At 44.7% G+C, this 24,293-nt stretch overlaps 1 protein-coding gene across 2 annotated transcripts in view; it reads right to left on the reverse strand.

The window, feature by feature from the left end:
- Positions 1 to 1,845: 1,845 nt before the first annotated feature.
- LMX1A (LIM homeobox transcription factor 1 alpha) overlaps positions 1,846 to 24,293 on the reverse strand; it is a 156,587-nt gene continuing 134,139 nt past the window's right edge. For both annotated transcript variants that reach the window (XM_010373362.2, XM_010373361.2), the window contains exons 5-9: positions 13,289 to 13,461; positions 10,351 to 10,428; positions 8,039 to 8,108; positions 5,843 to 6,013; positions 1,846 to 4,018 (exon numbers count right to left, since the gene is read on the reverse strand). In XM_010373362.2, coding sequence (XP_010371664.1) covers positions 3,858 to 4,018; positions 5,843 to 6,013; positions 8,039 to 8,108; positions 10,351 to 10,428; positions 13,289 to 13,461 — 653 coding nt within the window. In that variant the 3' untranslated portion in view covers positions 1,846 to 3,857. The remainder of the gene's footprint in view (positions 4,019 to 5,842; positions 6,014 to 8,038; positions 8,109 to 10,350; positions 10,429 to 13,288; positions 13,462 to 24,293) is intronic.

Genomic DNA, 24,293 nt, shown 5'->3' on the forward strand with positions numbered 1-24,293 from the left:
AAAGAGATAGATAGACAAACTTAGATTTCATTTGCAATTCAGTTAAATTTTATTTTGTCTTTAAGTTTGGAACTGACAAATTAACTCCATTTTCTTCCCATTTTTGATTCATTTTAGGTGAACTCAATTTTCTTAAGAGACAGCCTAGGCACAGGTCCTTTGAGGTGTGAAGGCTCAACCTGTGGATCCAGGCTTTCCACTCTGAGCCTAGCCCGAAGGCCTTCCCCATCATGCAGGTCATGAAAAGCAGGTGACAATAGGTGGCTGGGGGAATTTCCTAGGACCTGACTGCTCCTCCTTGGGGGTTAGAGTTCTGAATGTGTCGTCATAATTGGAATTTTATCTGCATGCTTTAAAACAACACAGCAGACACTCCCCCACAATTCTGGCTCAGGCTCTGGAAGACATGCTGAGATTTAAGGAGGTGATGATGAGAAGTGATGCCTTCTGAGTTCAGGTGAACCAGGATGTGTTCTTCTTTTTCCTCAAATAGGGTCTGAGACTTCTAGCAGCCTTTCATCAATGACCAAACTCCAAGAGCTGGTCTGGCCCACGGTGCAGCAGCTAACACTCATCTGGTCCTTACTATACTCCCAGCGCGGGGCTAAGTGCTTCACACATATTATCTCACCCGTGCTCACAAACCCCCCTGAGGTAGAAACAAGTACCATCCCTGAGGAATCAACTCAGCAAAGTGAAGGAACCTGCCCAAGACCACATAGCTAGTAAGTCCAGGAGCTGGGAATTCGATCTAGACTCATCCACTTCCAGTGGGAAGGGGAAAAGATGAATGGAGACAACTGATCCCCAGTGAAAGCCTGGAAGCCAGGAGCAGAGCCTTCACTGTGCATGAAAGAGAGGTGTGCTTCTAACCCAAACTCCTTCCCAGGTCTTCTATGTGAGTAAAAATATAAATTTCTATTGTGTTCGAGCTACTATAATATTTGGAGGTTTATTTGTTGCAGCAGGTAGCATTAGTCCAAGTAGTCCATATAGGCACCTAATCCAGCCTTGTAGGCTTGAGAAGGCCAAGTATGCTGATTCTGAAGGTCAGGTCGTTGCTCACTAGGCAAATATGAGGGGTAAAGGGCTTGTGCCTAGGCTTTCCCAGGAAGCTGGAGTTAGGAACTAAGGTCAGCCCAGTGGAGGCCGGTCTGAGATAAGGCCTCCTCAGTGGGCTCCTCCTGTCAACCTGGCCTTATAATACACATCTATCTCCTTCCAGGCCCTCAGCAAGAGGAAGAGCCAGCTTCTAACATATGGTGAGTGAGCCAGAGGTGGGGGTTGCAGGCTTTGAACAATTGCAAGTGGGGGAGAAAACAGACAAAAAACAATCCTCCCCTGTGAGTATGTCTCCTGGTCTTACATCCATACTGCTTCCTGACTTCTTTTCTCCATAGTCCTATTTGCCCACCATATATCACATTGAAAATTGTTGATAACTTTGGGAGACTCTGTCAGGGAGCCACTGTCTGCTGCCTGGCTCTCCCATCCTGGCTAGGCATCTGCCTTCAGTCTTGCATGAGAAATCCTTCTCCTGCCCTGTCACTCTGTTCTGATTTCCAAGCAAGTGTTCCCTCATCACATGTCACAAACTGCTGTGCCCTGAGGGAACTTGATGGTGGTGATGGAAAGCTCCTACTGCCTCCTTCTGTGGGGTCAAAACTGGGGTCTTTGTCCATCTTGGCAAGAAGTTGAAGACCCTTTTCTCCTTATGTTTTGCTGTAGTCATCCTTTCCATTCATTCAAAGCTTTGCCATAAGCTCATCCCCATGGCCATGTAGACAAAACTCCCATGCCCCCCTGGTTCCCCACCCACCATCCAATCCCTGAATAAACAACAGCTCATTTGTAGGAGATTTTTAATTTCATCTTGGTATGCCATTAAGGAGTGGAATAAGGATCTCTATTCATTTTCACTCACATAGTATCTGCTACATTCTCCAACTGGTCTTTACCACAGAAACCTGTGGAGCCATACAGTATCTGCATAATTTTCACTCATCAGACTGGTTTGGGTTTCTTGGTGGTTTGCATAAATTATAAACAAGAGCACAAAAAATCACACGACATAGACTCTACCATAAGGGGACATGTTCCCTCTGGCCTTGCCAGAGTGATAGGGACGTGTCTCTGTGTTCAAGTCTCCAATGATGTCCCCAGAAGTGAGGCCAAGCCTGTCCTGGCCCCTCCCGGATAGGTCCATAGTGACCCTCTGTCTTCCCCACCAACTCATTCTGGTTTCCCAGGAGGCTTCCTAGCACAGAACGATCCCATCCTAGCACCACAACTGGAGACCAGGGTGTGGAACTGTCTCCATGTACAATGGCTGCTGGGTCTTCTGTGCTGAGGATCAGAAGAGTGAGTTGGAAGGAAGAGCCAAGGGTTTCCACTGGACCCTTCTGCCTCTATGAGCTCCATGAGGTTCTTTAGAAACAGACCCTCTAAAGCAAGGGGCCCCAAACTTTTCTGTAAGGGCCAGACAATACAGATAGCAAATATTTCAGGCTTTCCAGGCCACAGGCAGCCTGTTATATATTCTTCTTCTCCTTTTTTTTTAATGACCTCAAAAAAAAGTAAAAACCATTCTTGGCTGGCAAGCCACAGAAAGCAGGCCTGCAGGCAGCAGTTTGCCCACCCCTGCTCTAGAACACCACCAGGCCCTCTTCTATCCCCTCAGCCTTCGCCTCCTCCCCACTCCAGGACTCTGGGATCCCTCTGAGCTGCTCTGAGCTGGTGTCTCCTCCAGCACAGGCTTTGCAGAGGGACTTCAGCAGGCAAAACTGCCCTCGAGAGTTCGGGAGCCCTCCTGCTCTGCAACCCTATGTACTCTCCTTTGCCAAGTGAGTGGCCTGGTTGTATCTTAAACAAATATCAGATATTAGTCTCAGCCCTGCTCATGTGTCCTGGGAATGAATTAAGCCTTGGTGTTTCCCAGTGAGGTAGGTACATACTATTAGCCTCATCCACACTTGCAGATGCTGAAGCTCAAGAGCTGAACCAACCTTCCGAGCACTGCCTAACAACCACTTGTCAGAATTTAAAAGTAAGCCCAGGAGTCTGGGCTTTACATTTTCTCAGAACATGATCAGGGATTATTCTGTCCCACCCCTGCCCAGTGATTCAACCCCAAAGGAAGCAAGAATGCAAGAGAGAACACCGTCAGCCACACAGAATTGCTTTCCAGACCTGAAAGACACTCTGAAAACAGAATGAACCCAAGCACTCAAAGCTATGGGGCTAGGTGGAGCAGCCCTCTCTGCCCTGCTGACAAGTCTCGTCAAACTAAAAATAAAGTTTATAAAAGTAAATTATCTCATTTTATAACTTAAGTGCATCAAGCATTTCCTTAAATATAGTTCACACTGAAAATAAAGTTACTTTTGCTGTACAGTTGGTGTCTGTTATAATTAGGAATAAACTTTGAGGGTAAAATATGAAAGGTTACACACTCACACACACATCTATCTGTCTGTCCTTCTGTCTATGGGTGAGTAGATGGATAGACATATGCACCTCTTGACAAGAGCTTCCCCGACATGGTGGGAAGTTGTTAGGAGTCCCTAAGTATCTAGTTTGCATGAGAATGTCTATATTAAAAGTCCCTGTCCTTAATGATAAACACATCTTCATATCTAACGCTAAGACTCTTATTAGAAACATTAAACTATGCAATCCATAATGTATTCAGTCTTTGGAAATGCTGAGCTACACCGTATCATTATACAACAGCATCCCCAACAAAACTCCCTCCCCAACCCACCTCTTCCCTGGCCTCCCTGTCCCAAAGCCAGTGACCCCTCACAGAATATGGTTGTTCCATATGGGAGCCTAGTCACAGGACTCTAGGGGAAGACTCAAGAGGTGAAGTAAGAATTCTGCATGGAGTACAGGTGGTCAATGGGGTTTCCCACTCTGGACTGCAGAGGCCCAGCTTCTGAGGTTGCTAGGAAACAGTCACCCAGGTTACTGAGGGAGGTGTCGTCGCTATCCAGGTCGTGGAAAAGGGGCTCGGCACCTGAAATAGAGAGGAAACACTGGCATGAGGGTCTGGAAGAAGTGACTCATTTCAGTGTCAGGATATTCAGCTGAATTCAACAAGTGTTGCCTGAGCACATGCCCCATGTGAAACTTTCTACAAAAAGTCTATATTCTCTTTAGGCAGCTCATGTCCAAAGTGCAACAAGTGAAAACAATCTAAACCAGGACATGACAAAGTGCTAAATTGAGTGCAACATAAGCAAATGTCACAGTGTCTAGACAGGGAGTGTGGGGAGTAGGCAGGACATGTCACCAGAGGCTGGAGAGACAGGGCAGAGCTCCCACAGGACTTGGGCCTAAAAAATGATGCTTGAAGAAGGGATGGTAAAACCAACAAAAAAACAAAACCAAAAAAAAAGCTCTTTGAGTGAGGTTAATGAAAACTCCTGTGATAACATTTGTTCTTTCAAACACCAAGCGTCTACTAGCTATCAGGTGTTACCCCAAATTTGTAATGGAAAGGAAGGTTAGGTGCCTACGTTCAACTAATTTACACCTTTCATAGGGAAGCCAGTAGGGCACACAGTGGAACAGCTGAGAAATCACTGCAACCAGGATGTGGAGGCAAAGAATGTTCTGCCTCCACTTCAAGTAAATAGGAGAGGTGAAAACTGGAGTTTATACAACTTGTCATGGGGCTTTAAATATTCATTTTATTAAAGGAGTCATCACAGGGATACTTTAAGTAATACAACCTCTGGCACTCTGAAAAGAATTTGCAAAAAAATGTAGTTGCCCTGTTTTCCCACAGCGGTGGAATAAAGAATGGTACAGAGGTGACCTGTGCATTCCAAGGAAGCCAAGAGGGTGGCTATCACTGAACATCCAATGAATGGGGTCGGCCAGTGAAGGGCTTGCCAAGGGCCAAGTCTTAATAAATGTTTGCTGAATGTGTGCTATGGGAAGGTAGGGGTGATTTTAACAACAGATTTTTTTTTAAATGAAGGTAAGAAAGAAGTTGTTTAACAAAATCTGTGATCTGTGGCATGAATCTCTGATACTAATGTTTTGAAGCCTTGCTGCATAAAATTATTTTTTAACTGTCAGTGTAATTTATCAGATTACACAGTATAGACCAATGCATTACATACACCACTAACCTTCTCTGTATAAAAATGTAATGCCCTATACTTGGTTGAGGTTTAACTTGAGCCTTCACTCCAAAGCTCACCCAGCCCCCTACTCTGGGTCCTCAGGCCCCCAGTTGTTGTCCATTAGCTTAAGCACAAAGCTGGGTAAGTGGGAGAGGCTCAGCTATCCATATATGCAGCATTTAAATCAATGCTTCTTTGGGTAGGGTGGGTATAAGGGAGATACTTTTCACTTTACAAGTCAGTTTATGTTTCACTAGTTAAATTAGAACACCTATTAGTATCCATAGTAGGATAGTCCAGATAGAAAATTTGTCTTCTGTGCTTTTTACATCTTTTCTTACTTAAGGTAAACGTTTGCTTAATTAAGGCCTTCCGTAGCACTGATACTGCTGACATCTGGCATGAAAGCGCAAGACTTGCAGAATTCAATGACAACAAACAGGTCTACAAGGAGAGCACAACTTCCTATTAAAAACCAACAAACAAGAAGCTTTGAAAACAAGACAAATGGAAGGGTCACTAATGAATATGCATGAAGGTCTTTCTCCTGTAGCCATTGGTTAGGCGATTCTAGCAGTATTTTGTAGGGCACATTATTCTGCTTTGGAGCTTCGGTGAGCATCTGGGAACTGCGTAGATGTGTTTAGGAGGGAATGACAAACCCATACAAGTTATGAGAGGGCCCGGGGGGCTTGAGCCCCTCTTACCATAAGGGTGCATGTGGTCTCCAGGCATCTGGGGTGGGGTGAGACCCTGTCGGAAGGGATCTGAGCTGTAGACACTCTGCTCGATGGCCAGGAGCTGCTGTGGGGTGGGCAGAGCCGTGTAGGGGTTCATGATTCCTTCCATCCCAGCACTCCCACCACCATTTGTCTGAGCTGTGGAACAAAGAAGCAGCCAGGTCATTCTCAATGTGCAGCCTGGCATGTGACTTCCCTGGGTCCTGATTCCCTCATTTATAAAATAAAACGGGATGAGGTGACATCAGTGGTTCCAGCCTTTGTCCTACCAGAGGCCATCAGGAATCACTTTGGAGGATAGGAATAGGGTAGGTGCTGGGATGTTGAACTTTGAGAACATCCTTGAAATATATCATTTCAACAAAAGGTTGTGATGCTAGCCACACATTTGGCAGTCACTAGAATAGATGTATCTAAAGATCTTTCTGTGATAAACCAGTATGAGCCCATCAGTCAAGTGGGAGTTGTGACCTGTTGACCTCATGGGGCTGATGGGAAGATTCCATAGGACTGTGTATGCTTTGGAATTATAGCTTGCTATGCTTGTAGATAGAATTTTATAAGACAAGCAGGATTCACTTCCTGCCCCCACATCTTGCTGAGGTTCTCTGAACATGGGAAGAATAGAGACTATTTCCCCACCAGCCTCTGCTTCCTTAAGTCTACCTTTGGAGCTGCCTTTAGAATTATGTAAACTAAGTCCCAAGCCATATGAGTTTGTGTTCTCACAATGCTTTGATGCATTCTTCTCCCTTTGAACTGCACAGGGGTCCTGTGAGGTAGGACTAGCAGGCATTAGGGCCCTACCCTAGGGATGCACACAGCCTGAGGAACAAGGAAAAGTTGCTCCCACAAAAAGAGCCTTAGGGGTGGAGCTAAGGGCAGAATTCAGATCTAACCAGCTTGCTGCTCCACCCTTCCCCACACCCATGCCCTGTTTTATTTCTTCTCTCCCTAACATCTACCTTGTTGTTAACATAGTGTTTAGTCTAGAAGGTAAGAAACTAAGGGAACTCTTGGCTGCAAGAGTCAAATTCTGGATTAAGCCTAGACCTGATGCCAAGCACAAGGCAGGGTCCATATGAGGATAAGAGGCTGTGCTGAGGGGCCTGAGAACTAGGATCACAGTCCACAGACTTCAAAGTGTGGTCCACAGACTAGCAGCAATGGCACCACCGAAAAGCTTGTTAAAGAGGCATAATCTTGTGGCCCACCCAGACCTTCCTTATGAATTGGAATCTGCACTTTACCAAAATCCCAGGTGATTTACGTGCATATTAAAATGTAAGAAGCCCTGTTTTAAGGTACAAACCATTTAAGGAATTCTGGATAGCTGAGCTAGGGGGTGAGGGGCATAGCCTTTAAGAATGACATTGTTCTAAAATAGTATTTCTTGTTTGTTTTTTTTTCTTTTAACTTCCATGAAGTCTCCCATAGTCTGTACCTCTTCACCCTCCTCCCTGATCCTCATATCACTCTGACTTTTTTAAAAGTACACCTGGGTAGAGATGAGAAGGCAGCATGGCCTGTGGAACACAGTGTTCCAGTTCCAGCCCCCTCCCTTACTGATCTAGGGCCACATTCAGTCTTGCAGAGCCTTTGTTTGCTCATCTGTGAGATGGGGATAATAACAACTTCTCCACTCACCTCCAGGAGTGGGTGTTGTAAAAGTCAAGTCAGCATGTATGAGAACACCAATCTATAAAACTGTTCAACAAAGGAGGGCATTGTTATTTTACATCATTATTTTTACTACTTTACATTATTTTGGAAAGAAGCAAGTCACCGAGGCATCTTCTATTAAATCAATTAGCCTGGAAGGAGAACTAAGCAAGATGAGAAACTGAACGTATCTGTGACTCTGCAAGTAGTCCTGACACATTCTCCCTGACACTGTGGTGGGATCCAGGCCCAGATGCTGTGGATAAGGTCAGTGCCATCCCCAGTCAGCAGTTCTAAGCCTGCATGCAGCCCAGGCGTCCTCAACCCTCTCACAAGTTCCTCATGGCTCAGTCCTCCCTTGAAGGCCTTATCTCTCCAGTGGGTATGGTCTAGGCTTCACTGAGTCCAGATATGTCATCCAAAGAGCTGGGTAGTGGGAGGCCTCTGGTAGGAACAGCCTGGATTCCAGCCAGAACTGCCTGGGAGGAGGCACCAGCTTACCAGAGCTCAGCCTCTGGGTGTTTTGCTGATCTTGCTGCTGCTGCTGCTGTCGCCTGGCCAGCTTCTTCATCTGATAAGGAGAGGACCACAGGATTAGAAGTCAGGTGACCTGTAGCATGTTCACATGGTAGGGTGGGGGCCTGGAAGTGACGCCTCCCCTGGGAGAGGGCTTGTTGGCAAAGCTCTAGCTCTTACTTAGGAAAGGAGCCTCAGTGGCCAGCCCCATGTACTAGAAGCATTGCAGCTGAGAGCTCTTCTACTCTGCAGCAGTATAAAGACAGCAGACTGGGAAGCAGGGATGCAGCTTGTCTTAGCAGAAACAGGGATTTTCCCTCAGCAAACAAAACTTGCTGCTTGTGGTGTGACCATTTTACATTAGGTAATAAGTGTGTGACTGTGAAATTTGCAGCCCAGGCTAGATGTATGGAACAAGAGGATACTGACAGGTTGTGATTTGGGATCAGCCAAGAGGCTGTTCCTTTCCCCCTCCCTGTCTGCTGGCCCTTAAGTTTGAGATGAGCCTATCCAGACATTCATGCCTCTTCCAAAGTACCCTACTAACATGCAAGCTTCCCTGAAGGAATATTTTAACTCAATGTTTCTCAAACTGTGTTTCATAGAGCACTAGGGTTCCATGAGATGTTGACATATACTTTGAGTGTGTGTATGTGTCTGTGCATAGGAAACACTAGATTTTTGTAAACATTTTCTCTATTGCAAGATTTTTCAGACCTTTAAATGGGCCCCTGTGCTTTATGAATCCATAGACTATAGGGCCTCTGCAACTTATTGCACCATGGAGTCTTTCTTTGGTGGAATAACACATCAATAGCCCTGTTCTGAGGATGTCATTTAGGGAAATGCTACCTTAACCAATCATGATCAAATAAAGAGATAACCTGTGATACTGTAAAGTATATATTTGGTTGTCGACCCTGTTTTTCGGCATACGATTCCTAAAATTTTTGGACTCTCTAAAGCAATACCTATTTGAATGTTAATGACTGACTGACCGCTGTCAGCCTCTAGGTAGCTTCAGAGTAGAGGCTGATAATCAGAAAGACCTGGGTGTGATTAGATGGTTGGAACATTCAGCCCCACCTCCAAACCTCTGTGGAAAAGGGATGGGCTGAAAGTTAAATTGACCATCAATGGCCAGTGATTTAATTAATCATGCCTACATAATGAAACCTCCATAAAACCCCAAAAGGATGGGGATCGAGAGCTTCCAGACAGCTGAATACACGGAGATTCCTGGAGATTGGGGTGCACAGGGAGGGCATGGAAGCTTCACACCCTTCCCCCGTTTCTCGCAATATGCATCACTTCATTTGCATCCGTTGTAATATCCTTAATAATAAAGCAGTAAATATAAGTAAATATTTCCCTGAGTTCTGTGAGATGCTCTAGCAAATTAATCAAACCCAAGGAGTGGGGTCACAGGAATCCCAATTTATAGCTAGCTGATCCGAAGCACAGGTAAAACAACCTGGAGCTTGCAATTGGCATTTGAAGGGGAGGGCAGTCTTGTGGGACCGAACCCTCAACCTGTGAAGTCTGACACTATTTCCAGGTAGAGAGTGTCAGAATTAGAGGACACCCAGTTGGTATCCACTGCACAATTGATTGCCTGCTTGGCATATGGAGAATATCTCCACATATTTTGTCACAGAAGCATTCTGCACTGATTGTTGTAGTGTAAGAGCAGAGGAAATACAGAGTTTGTTTTTTCCTCATATCCATCCACTAAAGATCAGGGCTCTTGAGAAACAGTCCACAGGACACATGTATTTTTAGAGGTAGGAAGATGAATGAGTAAAAGGTCTAAAACTAAAACCATGATGAGGGAATATAGAGCTTCATTGGATCCAGAGGACAGTATGACGGCTTGGGCCTATGTTAGTGAGGGCTGGGCCCTGGGAGAAGTAAGAAAAGGCACTCATTCCACCCTGTCATAACATTGTCTTGGACCAGTCGTATGCATGCTACTTTTAAAACAACTCTGGTATTTGTGTTAAATAAATATGAATTAAAGAACATGCTTTTACCAAAAGACACAGATGGCTGGCCAAATTCACAGTCATGGCCACTAGGAAAATACAAGCAATTTCACTAAAACAAATATCTTCTCTCTCCCCTCCTGCAGGGCTGCTGTGGCCAAAATAACTATTGATAACAGAATTTTTGAATCAAGAGAACTACTCTATCCAATGAGCTAAGGTGAGAAAACCTGGCAGCAAGTACAATGTTCTACTGTGATTATTTCAGGAAACCAGCAACACGGGGACAGATAAAAGTAAGAAAAAGGTTACCTTCGCTCTCTGGTTCTGGAACCACACCTGGACAACACGGACACTCAGCCCTGTCTCTGCAGCCAGAGTCTCTCTCACCTTGGAAAAATTGAATATGAGAAATGTAGGCACATTGGCATCTCAGGGTAGGAGGTAGAACGTCTTTTTTATAATACATGAGGAGGCCAAAAGACTGTATCTGCTCTAGGAGCTGTATAGTTTTTAATGTTGAGCATAAACACAAACACGAGACCATTACTTCCCTTCAGGTAGAGAGAAAGTCCTTCACCAGGTAAAGAAACAAAAGAATAATTATTAATTTACATGTGCATTCCCAAGAGGTGTTTCTGGATTTCTCTTGCTCTGGAAATTAGGCCTTCAAGTGGTTTAGACATTAGTCTATTGTTGTGCTTTAGCTATAAGCCATGCATATGCATTGACCTACTTCAGGAGATCTGAGAGTGAAAATCACTTTGGAAAAACAAATGGCTCTGTCTTGCTCTCCTCTCTTGCCTAAATTCATTGACCTTAATTTTTGGTTTTGTCCCTCATGTCTCTATGTAACTTTGGGTGTTTCACAAATATCCATATTGACTGCTACCCCAAGTGAGCCCTGCCCAAAGAGAATGAGATGAGAGCCATCTGGAATCCGGCAGAGCCAGGTAGACAACTCTGAGGCCAGCATGTGTGCTAGGGCTGTGGCGGAGACAGGACAACTGGGATCCAGATAATAAAGAGATACATGTAAACATCTGCCCACCATACAGGCACACAGTGAGGTCTGGCAAGGTGTCGAGAAAAGAAAGGGCAAGAAGCACAGATTTTCAGAGGGGGCCTGAGAGACACTGCCCTCTCTTGATTAGATCCTGGGGAGAAGATGGGATTGAAAGAGCTCCTTGAATAAACGTGTGAGTAGAGCAAACTGAGGCCTTGAGAAATACTTCCCCTTTATCATGCCACTTGGGGCAAGGCTTAGAAGTGGAATGATTAGAACAGGTTTTTACAGCACATCCTTCTGCTAAGCCAACTAAAATAGGAGTGTACTCAGGGGCCCACCTCCACCTGCTGAAACCCTATCCATTCCTCAGAGGCCCAGCTCAAAAGCCACCTGTTCCACAAAGCCTTGCCTGATTGCCTAGACCAAAGTGGCCTTTCCCTTCCCTTGCTTCCTGGCTTCCCCTGTGTTATGGTCCTCAGAGCCCCCTCTCTGGTGTTACAGTAATGTGTACACACATCTCCTTCTTGCTGGTTACCTGGAAGCTGCCCAGGACAAGCACCCAGCACAAAGCCATACATGGGCTGGGAGTTTAGTATACATGGAAGAAGTAAATAAGTGAGGAAGATTGTAATTTGTCCTGGTGCAAGCCCAATTTGGGGGCATTTCACTTTCTACCGTACCTCTCTTGGAGCATAAGGAGCTGAAAGGGCAGAAAAAGTGAGTCTGCAACTGAATCTTTCTGAAAGTCAGAAGTTGTGATAGGCTAGACTATTGCTCAATAAATATCTATCCTTCCCTCCCCTGCTCTGTGGTGGAGCACTGCACCTATGCTGGGCTAAGCCCATGCCTTGCTTTGGCCTGTGGGATGTGATATGTCTGATATCCAGCAAGAGGTTTTCGATGGGCTTCTCACTTTGACTTGGCCTCTTGCCTCCTGCCATCCTCATGAGAACAACATGCCCAGGAGAGGGCTGCTCTTTCAGCCTGGACCCTCGAATGACAGACAGGTGGAGCAGGCTGGAACCTGCACCCCACTGGGCCACAGCCAATGCACAGTCCAAGAAGGGAAAATACATGCTTGTTGGGAGCCATGACGACTTTTTGTTTGTTTGTTTTATCACAGACAAAGCTGTCTAATACAGAAAAGGATGCAGGAAAAATAATGCTAACATTTTTTCAAAATGTATTTCCCTTGTGAATTTCAGTAAAGAATACCCTGTTTTCTTTATTTTTACCATGTAAAAGATAGTACTGAGTATATGACAGGCAGTCGATAAACAATAAGTACTCAATAAATGGGCGCTGCTATTTATGGCAGAAACTGCTAATTGTCCCCAATATCTATTCTTTCTTCCTCCTATGAGTAATTGAATCACTAAGTTTAGCAAGGCTCTTGGTCACCCAGACAGACTCATTTCCCAACTTTCCCTGCAGGAAGTGTGGCCACAGGACTACATTTTGGCCAAAATATATGAGGAGAAATGATTTGAGCAACCCCTGGATACATCCTTAAAAAGCAGGGTGCTTGCCCTCCATTTCCTCTTTCTCTACCTGGTGACCAGAAACATGGTGACAACTGGAACAGTCGCTTGAACCCAGGAGATGGATAACAGGGCCACCCACCAGCCTTGCCTTGCTCACCTCTAGACTGTGACAGAAGAGAATAAACTCCTGTCTCATTAAACCACTGTATTTTTTTACATGAATGTTCATAGCAGTCCTATTTGAAACAGTCCCAAACTAGATACAACCCCAAACACCCATCAACAGGTGCATGGACAAACCAACCATGGCACACCTCTACAGTGGAATGCTGAAATAGGAATGAATCAATCCCCAAATCATCACACCAAGTGGAAAAAGCCAGACTCAAAAAAGAGTACATACTGCAAGCCACTGTGTTTTTATACTCTTTGTTTTACAGCATCTGGGTCTACACCACAATGGGCACCTATCATTATTACTGTTCCCATTGTGCTCCATGAAATGAAAGGTATGCTCCATGAAATGAAAGGTGGAGTTGGTGTGCATGCATGAAAGCATGGGGAGAGTCTTTCACATCCTGGCCATAGCTTAGTGATCTCTGGAGTCTCCAACAGGGCTTGAGCCACCTGTGCAGGCTCTGTCTAAACAGCCTGCCTCACCACTCTGACCCCTAATGTCCACTGAGATCCCAGAGGGTTCTGAGTGCACACAGAGAAGTGGGGCCCAGCTCCTTTTCCTCCCTGCTCCCTCCTATACCTTCCTGCAGGGCTTGGAGGATACTTCAAATGAGGCCTTGAATGCTCGCCTCTGTTGAGTTGTCAAGATGGTTCTCGGACGTTTGGGGCGCTTATGGTCCTTGCCTTCCTCAGCAGTTCCTTTCCCTGCCCCGTGGGCTGACTTGCAAAGACTTTCTTCATCATCACTTTTACCTAAAAGAAGCAAAAGACAATGTTGTCAGTCCCTGAAAGCCAGTTCCTAGAGCTGTATGTTATTCCATAGCAAGTCCTCCAGGACCACATTTCCAGGATGCCTTTATGTATGAGAGCAATAACCTATGTAGTATTGATTTGAAAGTTTCCAGGAAGAGGCCAAGAAAAATACTTCTAAAACCCAGAGACAGGCAGCAGAAAGTCCACCATTACACCTCAGGCTTTATCACAGCATCATATCCTGGCTCCACATTTACTAGCTGTGTGGCCTTGGGCAATGATATGGTTTGGCTCTGGGTCCGCAGAATTGTCATCTTCACATGTTGAGGGAGGGACATAGTGGGAGGTGATTGGATCATGGGGGCGGTTTCCCCTATGCTGATCTTGTGATAGTAAGTTCTCACACGATCTGATGGTTTAAAAGTGTGTGGCTTCTTTTGCACTCTTTCTCTCCTGCTTTGCCATGGTAAGACCTGCCTTCTTCCCCTTCACTTTCTGCCATGATTGAAAGTCCCTTGAGGCTTCCCCAGCCATGCAGAACTGTGAGTCAATTAAGTTTTTTTTCCTTATAAATTACCCAGTCTCAGGTACGTCTTTATGGCAGTGTGAAAATGGACTAATACAGGCAAGTTACTTAACTCTCTAGGACTAAACGTACTCTTCTGCAAAATAGTGATATATACGAGAATCTACTTCATTGGGGTTGCTGTGAGGATTAAATGAGTTTATACTAATACGGCATTGAGTGCCCTAAATGCCAATGAGCCTTGACATATAATAAGTGCTCAAGTAGTGTTGATGATTAATATTATTTCTTAGACATCATTTTTCAAGACTAGACCTAGAGACTATGTCTGAAACTCTAGTTACTGCCAAGTGGTAGAAAATACTACTATTAAAAAGGCCATAGAGAAAAGCATTAGATCATCTGCCAGTACAGATAATTCAGAACAGACAGATAACACCGATAACTAGTCAACATTGCTTTTCTGTAAAGTAAGTAACTCTCTACTGTTAAAGTAATTGTCTAACTATTTGAAATACTTCAACTCTACAAGCAGTGAACAACACGAGGGTTAACTCTGAAGGGAAATAAAACCTCTAGTATATGTCACTTTTTTTTTTTTCAAGCTACTTCTTACATTCCACAGACATCACACTCCTGAGAAAGTGCTTCTAGGGTCTGGGACATACCTGTGTAAGAGAGACTTCTTTTTACTTTTGGCATTAAAAGCCATAGGCAGGCCAAGTGTGGTGGTTCATGCCTATAAACCTAACAGTTTAGGAGGCCGGGGTGGGTGGATTGCCTGAGCTCAGGAGTTTGAGACCAGCCTGGGCAAAGCTCTGTCTCTACTAAAAATACAAAAAATTAGCTGGATATGGTGGCAGGCGCCTGTAATCCTGGCTACTTGGGAGGCTGATCCAGGAGAATTGCTTGAATCCGGGAAGCAGAGGTTGCAGCGAGCCAAGATCACACCACTGTACTCCAGCCTGGGTGACAGAGCAAGACTGTCTCCGAAACAAAATAATAATAATAAAAGCCAAGGCAATTCTATGCCCAAATGATCTAACAAGAACCTAATTTTTCTCTGGGTTCTCAAAGAGCTGAACTACCCTCTTTTCTCCAGTGAACATCTTTGCCTCAATGGCTTTCCCCTGTGCTAGTCCCTTCTGGCCACTTCAAGAAAGCAAAGATGAAAGGACCCACTGTGCCGGGCGCGGTGGCTCACGCCTGTAATCCCAGCACTTTGGGAGGCCGAGGTGGGTGGATCATGAGGTCAGGAGATCGAGACCATCTTGGCTAACACGGTGAAACCCCATCTCTACTAAAAACACAAAAAATTAGCCGGGCGTGGTGGCGGGCGCCTGTAGTCCCAGCTACTCAGGAGGCTGAGGCAGGAGAATGACGTGAACCCAGGAGGCGGAGCTTGCAGTGAGCTGAGATCGCGCCACTGCACTCCAGCCTGGGCGACAGAGCGAGACTCCATCTCAAAAAAAAAAAAAAGAAAGGACCCACTGTGTGTGAGCTACACATCCTTTCTCTTTCCTCCTGCCCTCCTCTGTGAAGGATGCTCATGGGCACATGCTGTTTTAGTGTAGACATTAGCTGAGTTCTCAATTTTGGCTCTGCCAGATCCAAAAAACTTATTTAATCTGAAAGGACAATGGCTGCTTCTTTCCATGAACATTTGAACAAACAAGGTTGAACATGAAGGGAACACTAAATTGTGAGTTCCTTGAGGACATGGCCCTTTCAATATAATTGAAAAGAGACCGATACAGGCAGACCTAGGTTTCCATCCCAGTTCTGACCCCATGCTGTAAGTATGGCCCTGTGCAAATTATGTCATGTTGCTGAGCCTTGGTTTCCATATCTACATAGCAACAACAATAATACCACACAGTGGGTGTCACAGAAGTAGGGTTGTTGTGTGTAAAGCAACTAACACAGTCCTGGCACTCAGGCAGCCCTTAATAGATGGTATGAAAAGGGTGTCTTTTCCTTCTGCCTCACCACTCTCAATAGTACAAATAAAAGCCCCCACAAGATTAAAGAAGAAAGTTAAAGCAAGAATCCTCATGATAAGGGGTGGCTACTCTGGCATCTTAAAGTCTGAGGTTGCTGTTTTCCAGGGGGTGACGTGGTAAGCTGATCTCAGATATAACCTTGGTGTGATTATAAAATCTTCCTAGAAGGTTTTCAGAATGGCAAGGAAAAAGCAAGCACTTAAGAACTAAGAGCCTCAGGAAAATAAGAAGATCCCACAAGAGGATAAAATGTAGAAAAAAGAAAGCCATTGACGGCACAGATTTGCCCTTGCTAGACCCTATTGATCCTACTGCTCAGAGGCACCTCAAACTTTGGTGTTTAGTGAGGCCAGCAATTCTCTCTGGTGGTGGACTCCCAGGGGTAAAAACGATGCCCCTCTAGCACTAGTGATGACTTCAGTGACATTTCTGAGGAAATGGAGCTAATGCCCCACCCCAGGGATCATGCAGATCTCCTTCAAGGTAGGCAAGAAAAGAGGCTGAGTCTGCAGGCCGGGCTCACTAAAGAGAGTTGGGAAATCCCCAGTAGAGAATATATTTTAAAATGCAATTGTATTGTCTCCAGAAACCTCATGCCTCATACCAGTCTTTTCAATAAAACAGTACTTGCATTGATCCTTTTACAGTCATTCCTCACATAGTTTGATGCAAACGTATATTGATAAGCTGGATAACATACCTAATGAAAATGTAAAGTCTAAACTAATGACAATCGTTCATTTATATTGATACCATCCAGGACAGCAATGTGACATGGTATCTACAAATGTATCTTTAGCATTATATAAACTCAGGTTGAAATTCTAGCTCTGCCAGTTACTGTGTTTGATTCTGAACACATTCTCAAGACTCAATTTTCTCATCAGAGAAAGTAACAGTGTTGTTGGAATTAAATGGGATGGTATATGTAAAGGATTTAGCACCATTCAGAAATAATTGGCATTTAATAAATAATAATAATCATTATTATTTCAGCATAAAAGACATATTCTTAGTTCTGACATGTGTTGTCAGTTAATTACAATCTCAGATCAGTGGGAAGTCTCAGTTAAGGTTTTACACTACAGGTGTTCAATTCTCTCTCTTTGCAGATATGACCCTAGCCAACATGTAGAGCTGGTTTTGTGGACTCTGCTTGCGTGCCTGTGAGAAGGGAGAGCAACAGAGGGAGGGGGAGTTGGAGCTGGTTGAAGAAGGAAGGTGCAATTTCTGAAGTTTGTTCAGAGCCCCAGAGGCAGGATGGCTAAGGGCCCTCTGGGGTCCTCCTACTGCTGTTGCTGTGCTCAGCCTTGCCTGGGACGTGTGTACATCCCCAAAGAACTGCTGTGCCATCGTGAACCAACAGAGAAGAGAGGGGAAGAGAACACCTCCTAGGTTAGCCGTTGGGGCCTAGTTTTGGGGGAGGTGGTGAGCACCACAGGTGGCTGCTCCTTCCCTCTCTCCACATCCCCGCAAGAAAAGAGAAAAACATATTTGTTTTCAAAACGAGAAGAGAAGGGGAAAGAGGAGAAGGATTGGTTCCAGGACTCCTGCATATACTCAGGTGCATACTCAAACTTGTGCATACACAAGTCCCACAGTTGGTCCTGCCTAACCTGGCTATAGGAAAGGTGGGTCTCCCACAGTGCATATATGTGGGTTTCACAGCCCTTGAATACTGTCTGCATTTGGTCAAAAAAAGAAAAAAACACATATAAGTGGACCTGCACAGTTCAAACCCATATTGCTCAGGGTTAACGGTAGCAGCAGTAGTGGTGGTTTGTCTCTGGAGTGTTTCTCTTGCTTTTGTGGTGCATTTTCTTTCTTTGAGTCCTCTTTCCTGTTATTTGATATCTCTTCTGTCCCTTTACACCTTCCATTTTGCTTTCTAAGAAGCACTTCATGCTCTAGACCAGGAGTCTACAGACATTTCCTGAAAATGCCAGAGAGTAAATATTTTAGTCTTTGCATGCCTCACAGTCTCTGTTGCAACTACTCAACTCTGCAATTATAGCACAGAAACAACCACAGACAATGTGAATGGGCATGGCTGTGTTCCAATAAAACTGTATTTCAAAAACAGGCATCAGGCCAGATTTGGCCTGCATACCACAGTTTGCTAACCCCTGCCCTAGACCTCTCCTGACCTCTTGTTCTTCATCAAAACTTACACATCCTGTGTCCCGTTCTTCCAGCTCTGACTCAAGGCAGGAAGCACTGCTCATGGTTAGCATGGTTTGATGTGTTCTCTCCCACAATCAATAACATATATGCATTTAATAAGAAATGCCACTACCCAACAGTCACCAATGTGGAATTTTGGGCATCCTGGCACATCTGAGCCAGAGAGATTCTGAAGATAGAGGAACAGAGGAAGCTTTTGGCACCTCTCAAAGTACAGACAGATGCCACAACCCAGCTGCCAACAGGAATCTGGACCCTTGTTAACCATCACCCAGCTTCCATCTACTGTGTTGTAAATATTATGGGTATAATGGTGACTTCTGACTCTCCTGGGGATTTTCCAAGCTGCTCTTGGGGTACTCACTGAGGCTTTTGTTTTCTCTTTCAGCAGGGGCAGAGCTGCCTGACTCGGATCTCAGTTTCGCCATGAAAATATGCAGTGCCTAAAATTTACACTGATCAATTTGTTCACGAGAAAGGACATTTCTAAAAGAGCCAGGAGATTGCCCCCAGAACCAAGAGGAGTACTGGAGAGCAGAAGATGAAGAAAAACCTTTAAACAGCAGAGCAGTGAAGTGGAGGGAGAGGCGGCCCCTCTCCTTTGCCAGAGACTCCCACTCCCAGATGCAGGCCAGAGCGATCCCTCATAATTTAAGCTGACACCCCTCAGCGGAGATGAAAGGAACACCACTCGCTGCTCTCCAACAACAAATGTCAGCATCCCTGGAGGCCATTTAGACACAAACACAGCATAAATCTGACTCCTAGTGGGGAAGTCCAGAGATTAAGTCTCCACACACAGCCTACCAGAGTGAAATGAATTTGCTTGGCACAAAGTTTGAACATGTTTCTCAGGGCCTTTCTTTCCCCTTTCTTTAAAAAAAAAAAATCTGGAATGGCTCAGGGCTGTTTTTTCCCCCTTGCTGTTCCTCCCACTCGTTTATGACATAAGCAATGGCAGATGAAAGACCCAGCCATGGTTTATGGCTCAGAGACGGAGCTGCACTACCTGTGGGGCCTCAGAGATTCATTTCAGGTTGTTGGAAAAATCCCAACGGCCCATAAACAGGGCAAGAGATATCTGAGTTTGGCCTAGGAGGCGAGGATGAGGGAGGGGATGACAGACCTTCATGCTAGGGCAGGGAGAGGCAGGAACGGGCCTCAGATGCTTCCCCAGTGATGAGCCTCATAAATGTCTTTTAGACAGGGGGAGTAGAGGAAGGGTCTGGGATTTGTTGTGAGGGGAGGGAGGAGGGAAAGAAAGAAGGGAGGAATTTATGAAGACAGGATATATAGGAAGCTATTCAGTCCCTGCCCTGCACTGTATGACTAGAATTCCATTCTCCCTGAGAATAGCAGCCGTCAGCTCTCAATGCAGTGAACTCAAAGCAGCATTTAAAATCCAAGAGGCAAAAAGTGCAGTTCTCTAGAAAAGCAAAGTCCATGTAGCTACTGTTTTGAAACTGTCTGACACATAGTTCTTCAAGGAAGTTTCAACTCAGACCAAAAACAATTTCTGGTAAAAGATTTGACTTGGAGCTCTTTCATTTAGTCTTACACTCAGTAAGCATTTATTACCGGCTCATGTGTGGAGCACTGCACAGGGACAATCCTAGGATCCAGGGATGATGAAGATTCAGCCTCTGCTCTCACAGAGATATGTGATTAGTAGAGGAGAAAGACCCAGCACCAAAATAATAACTGCACAGAGGAGTTAAGAGAGGGGACTAGGGAAGGGTTCACAGTGCAGGTGTCACTTGAGCTGAAAACGAATGACACAAATGGTGACCAGGAGTTGCCAGGGAGAAAAGGGGAGACAGAGCACTTTATGCCAAGGGCACAAAATATCTAATGACATGGAAATAAGACATTGACCTGGAATGGAGGCTCCTCAAATATGAATGTTCCTGGCATTCCACTACACATTCAGCACTGTTTCTAGCACTGTGAGGGGATAAAGAAGAAGAACCCCTTGCTCTTAAGGAACATAAAACTGAGTTAGAGTGCGTTGGCATGTAAAAGATAATAAAGTATATAAAAGTGTATGTGGTTAAGTTCTTCAGGCATAGTAAAAACCAAAAAAAAAAAAAGTGTGAGCATTTAGAAAAGAGGAGTATTGATTAGTCAGAGAAGTTAATGAATGAAGAAGGCTTCCAGGTAAGGAAGGAGAGGATTTAGAAAGCCCAATGGGAGGAAGGAGGTGTTACAAAGGACAGGAAGAAAAGAGAGAAGGTGTGTGCAGAGATGAGTGTTGGACCTTTGGGGCCTCAGACAGCCTTTCATGGCATGGAAGGTCTTATTGGAACACTCCACCTAACCGAGGAATAAACATAGCCTCAAAGAGGTGCAGGAACTGGTCTCAACAGCCACAGGGCATAGGTGGCAGGGTCAGGCTTCATGCAAGGTTTGTCTACTTCCAAGACGAGGCCCAGAGGCACCCCTGCAGGGAGAAAAGGAACAGGCTGTTTAGCCAGCATATCAGACATAGTAAGCAACTGACAGTCACCTGTACATGCCCTGGGCCAAGTGTGCTGAAAATCAAATGCTTTGTCTCCCATTAATTACTAATAACCACTAAAGATTACTCTTTCTATGGGAAGGTGTGTGGAGTGGTGGAAAGTAATTTTGGCTGTAAAATAGGAGACCTGGATCTTAGTCCTAATTTTGCTACTAAGCTGTGTGACCTTGGATAAAATTCCTCATGTCTCTGAGATGCAATTTCTACATCTATGAGATGAATTAAAAATTCCTTATCTAATGCTTGTCATGGCATCACTTTATAATTGCATTGTTTCACTGTTTCCACCACAACCCTATGAGGCAGGAAATGCCTTGTTATCAGTTTTTTACAAATGAGCAAACTGAGGCCCAAGAAGAAAGTAAGGTGATCTTTTGCCCAAGGACACACAGCTGGGATGCTCTTTCTTCAACCCCTATCTCTCCCTGCCTTCTTGACTTGCCTCACGGGTTGTTGTAAAGATCCAAGGATATGTGGTGCTTGCAAAATATCAGGTGCTGTCTAACTGCAGGCAGCATTATTGTTATTAAAGAGTGAGGAAAGAAAGAAGGTTTTCTGGAGGGGGTGAAAAGTTGACCCTGAGCTCCTGCTGGAAAAACCATTCTTTTCAGTACAAAAGGGGCAGAGCTTATTTTAAATCCCCATATCTCCCCAGGCCCTCCCATCTCCCCCGCTACACCCCCCAACTACCCTGCCCCACCACTGCAATCCCCACCAGGGCGAATGCAAGGAAAATCTCCAAGCACAGTGCACTAAGCACTCCAGGAGCAGAGCAGACAGAAACCAAGCTGCATGCCGGAGTCAGGCCGTAGGTAAAGTGTCCCAAGAAAGACACCTTTGTTCAAAGATGTCCACTGCAGATGGGGGTTTCTGTGCCAGGCAGGGGGAGGGGCCGGGCAGGTCAGAGGCAGGGCATTCCAGCTCAGACGTCCAGGCAGGCCCCAAAGGGGAGCTGTGTGTCTCCACTCTGAGTGCTGGCAGCCAGCCACAGCCTGGATGCCTCTCCCTTTGCTTTCCTCAGCTGGCTGGTGCTCATGAAGGGAGACCTTGTGCTTGGGAGGTATTCAGGAAAACAGGACAGTATTGGGACTGATTGGTAGAATTACTGTGGATTTGCATCAGTTTCAGGACTTTTCACATTTGGATAGATCTGAAGCTAACACCTACCTTAGCTCTGTCTCCCTTCTACACACACACACACACACACACACACACACACACACACACACACACGTGCGCGCGCGCGCACTCTCTCTCTCCATCATTCCCTCTCTGAATTTTTCCATCTCTTTCTCTCTCCTATCTAATAAAAACATGGCCACATGTAGTCCAAACTGATAAGTATGGGTGTATACTGCATGTACCTACACACAGATTTGTCAGACACTGCAAATACTGGCAACTGAAATATCAGAAGATTCCTCCCCACCACCATCACTGTATTCAAATCAAGCCTGGGTAAATATACTAACTGAAACCATAACTTGTTTTGTTTTGATTTGGCAGGGCTCCAAGAAGGAGACTGTAGAGCTCATAACAAGTTGATTCAGATGTTTGGGGCTCAGAGCTCAGTCTAGATAAAGCTCATTAATCCAGCTTCCCTATGGTTCACTAGGCTTAGAGTATTATGTGCATGACATTGTATTAGGTTCAAATGAATATGGTTTGAGTGTGTTTGTCCTAATTTGGGAAGTAACTTAAGTGGATCGAATACCATCTCTCTTTGGAGTAGTCCAATTTTCTATATTAATTACTAGTCTTTTGAAGGATAAATTATCTGAGAAAATTAAATTGTTTCTAGGCCAGGGTTGGAAGACAAAGGGTTAATTATCTCTCCAAATTGAAAAAGACCAAGACAACAATCCTGTAAGTGGCTAGGAAGGTGGGTAAGTTGACGAACACTCAAAATGTTCTCATTGCAAAAGTGAGTCCTTGTTGGTCAAATTCACTGTGGTCTTAAACATAGAGAGAGGTTGCCTGAATGACCACAGCTGATCAGACTGCTTGAGCCCTTTGCTGAGACACTGTGGTTCCTGAACAGGCCCTGTGTTGATTTGGAGAGGAAAGCAGAGGCCCATACCCAGCCGGGTCTATGCCTTCAGACTCCAGTCCATTCCATAAACCACTGACAGGCTATCCAAAAGAGCAAGGTAAAACAGGGTCAGATACCTAGCCTTTGTTCTTACCTCTGCTACTCACCAACTGTGTGACCTAAGGCAAATGACCTTAACTTGCCTAGGACTGGGAGGAGGTTTGGGAGGAAATGGAGATTCACTGCTAATGAATACAGGATTTCTTTTGGTGGTGGGGTGGCGGGTGATGAAAAACGCTCTAAAATTGACTGTGATGGTTGTACAACTCCAAATACACTAAACGCTACTTAATTGTACACTTCAAGAAAAAAAAAATGACCGAACCTCTCTAAACCCTACTTTTCTATTTGTAAAATCAGAAGAATAAAGACCTGTCAAGCCACCCTGATAGGATTGTTATGAACACAATACAGACACAGCAGACAAATGCACTTCGAAAAAAGTTGTAATAAAAGTGTAAGATATTTCAAATATTTTTATTATGACTCTTGGCTGTTTATGAACTTACCACGTATCCCCACTGGCTAAGAAACTCAAACTCCTCATATGGAAAATTCCATCATTTAACAACTCCAGCTTCAGTGTGCCTACGATGTGTAGCCACTCTTTTAGACCCAGAACAAGGAGGAATGGACAAGATCAAGACAGCCTCTGCCTTAGAAGATGGTGAGTAAAGAAAAACAGAAAAGAAAACAGAGCAATGGAATAAAGAATGACTGAGGGAGTAAGAAAGGCTTCTTAAGTTCACAGTTCTGTGCTAACAGGGAGGTCCAAATCTATCTGCTCCTTGCAGCCTCCCTCAGCTCCTGTCCATGGTAATTTCTTCCCTTTCCAAATACCCAGAACACGTGTTTGTCTATCTCAAATACTTTAGTTACTGAAGCATATTCAAACAAGGAGACAATTTTGTATGTTGTCTTACATTATTCTCCAACCATTTTAGTGGACAACAGTATCATAAGTTCTAAGCATGAACTTTTTTAAAACAACTAGTGTACTACACCAATATAAAGATTCTGTTTTAACCTACTTCTGGAGGCAGTATAACAGAGTGATTAAGAAAGATGCTTCGGACTCAAATATTTTGCTCTGTCACTTACTAGCTAGTGGTCTTGGCCAATGATATGGTTTGGATCTGTGTCCCACCCAAATCTCATGTTGAACTGTAATTCTCAATGTTGAAGGCAGGGCCTGGTGGGAAGTGATTGGATCATGGGGGCAGTTTCTCATGGTTTAACACCATCCCCCTTGGTGTTGTCATGATGATAGTGAGTCCTTATGAAATCAGGTTGCTTAAAGGTGTGTGACACCTCTTTCCTCCTTCTCTTGCTTCTGCTCCACCATGTAAGATGCCTGGATCCCCATTCACCTTCCTCTATGATTGCAAGTTTCCTGAGACTTCCCCAGAAGCCAAGCAGATGCCTCCATGCTTCCTGTACAGCCTCTGGAACCATGAGCCAATCAAAACTCTTTTCTTTGTAAATTTCACAGTCTCCGGTATGTCTTTA

Source organism: Rhinopithecus roxellana, chromosome 8 (assembly GCF_007565055.1).
Source record: "Rhinopithecus roxellana isolate Shanxi Qingling chromosome 8, ASM756505v1, whole genome shotgun sequence".
NCBI lineage: Eukaryota > Metazoa > Chordata > Mammalia > Primates > Cercopithecidae > Rhinopithecus > Rhinopithecus roxellana.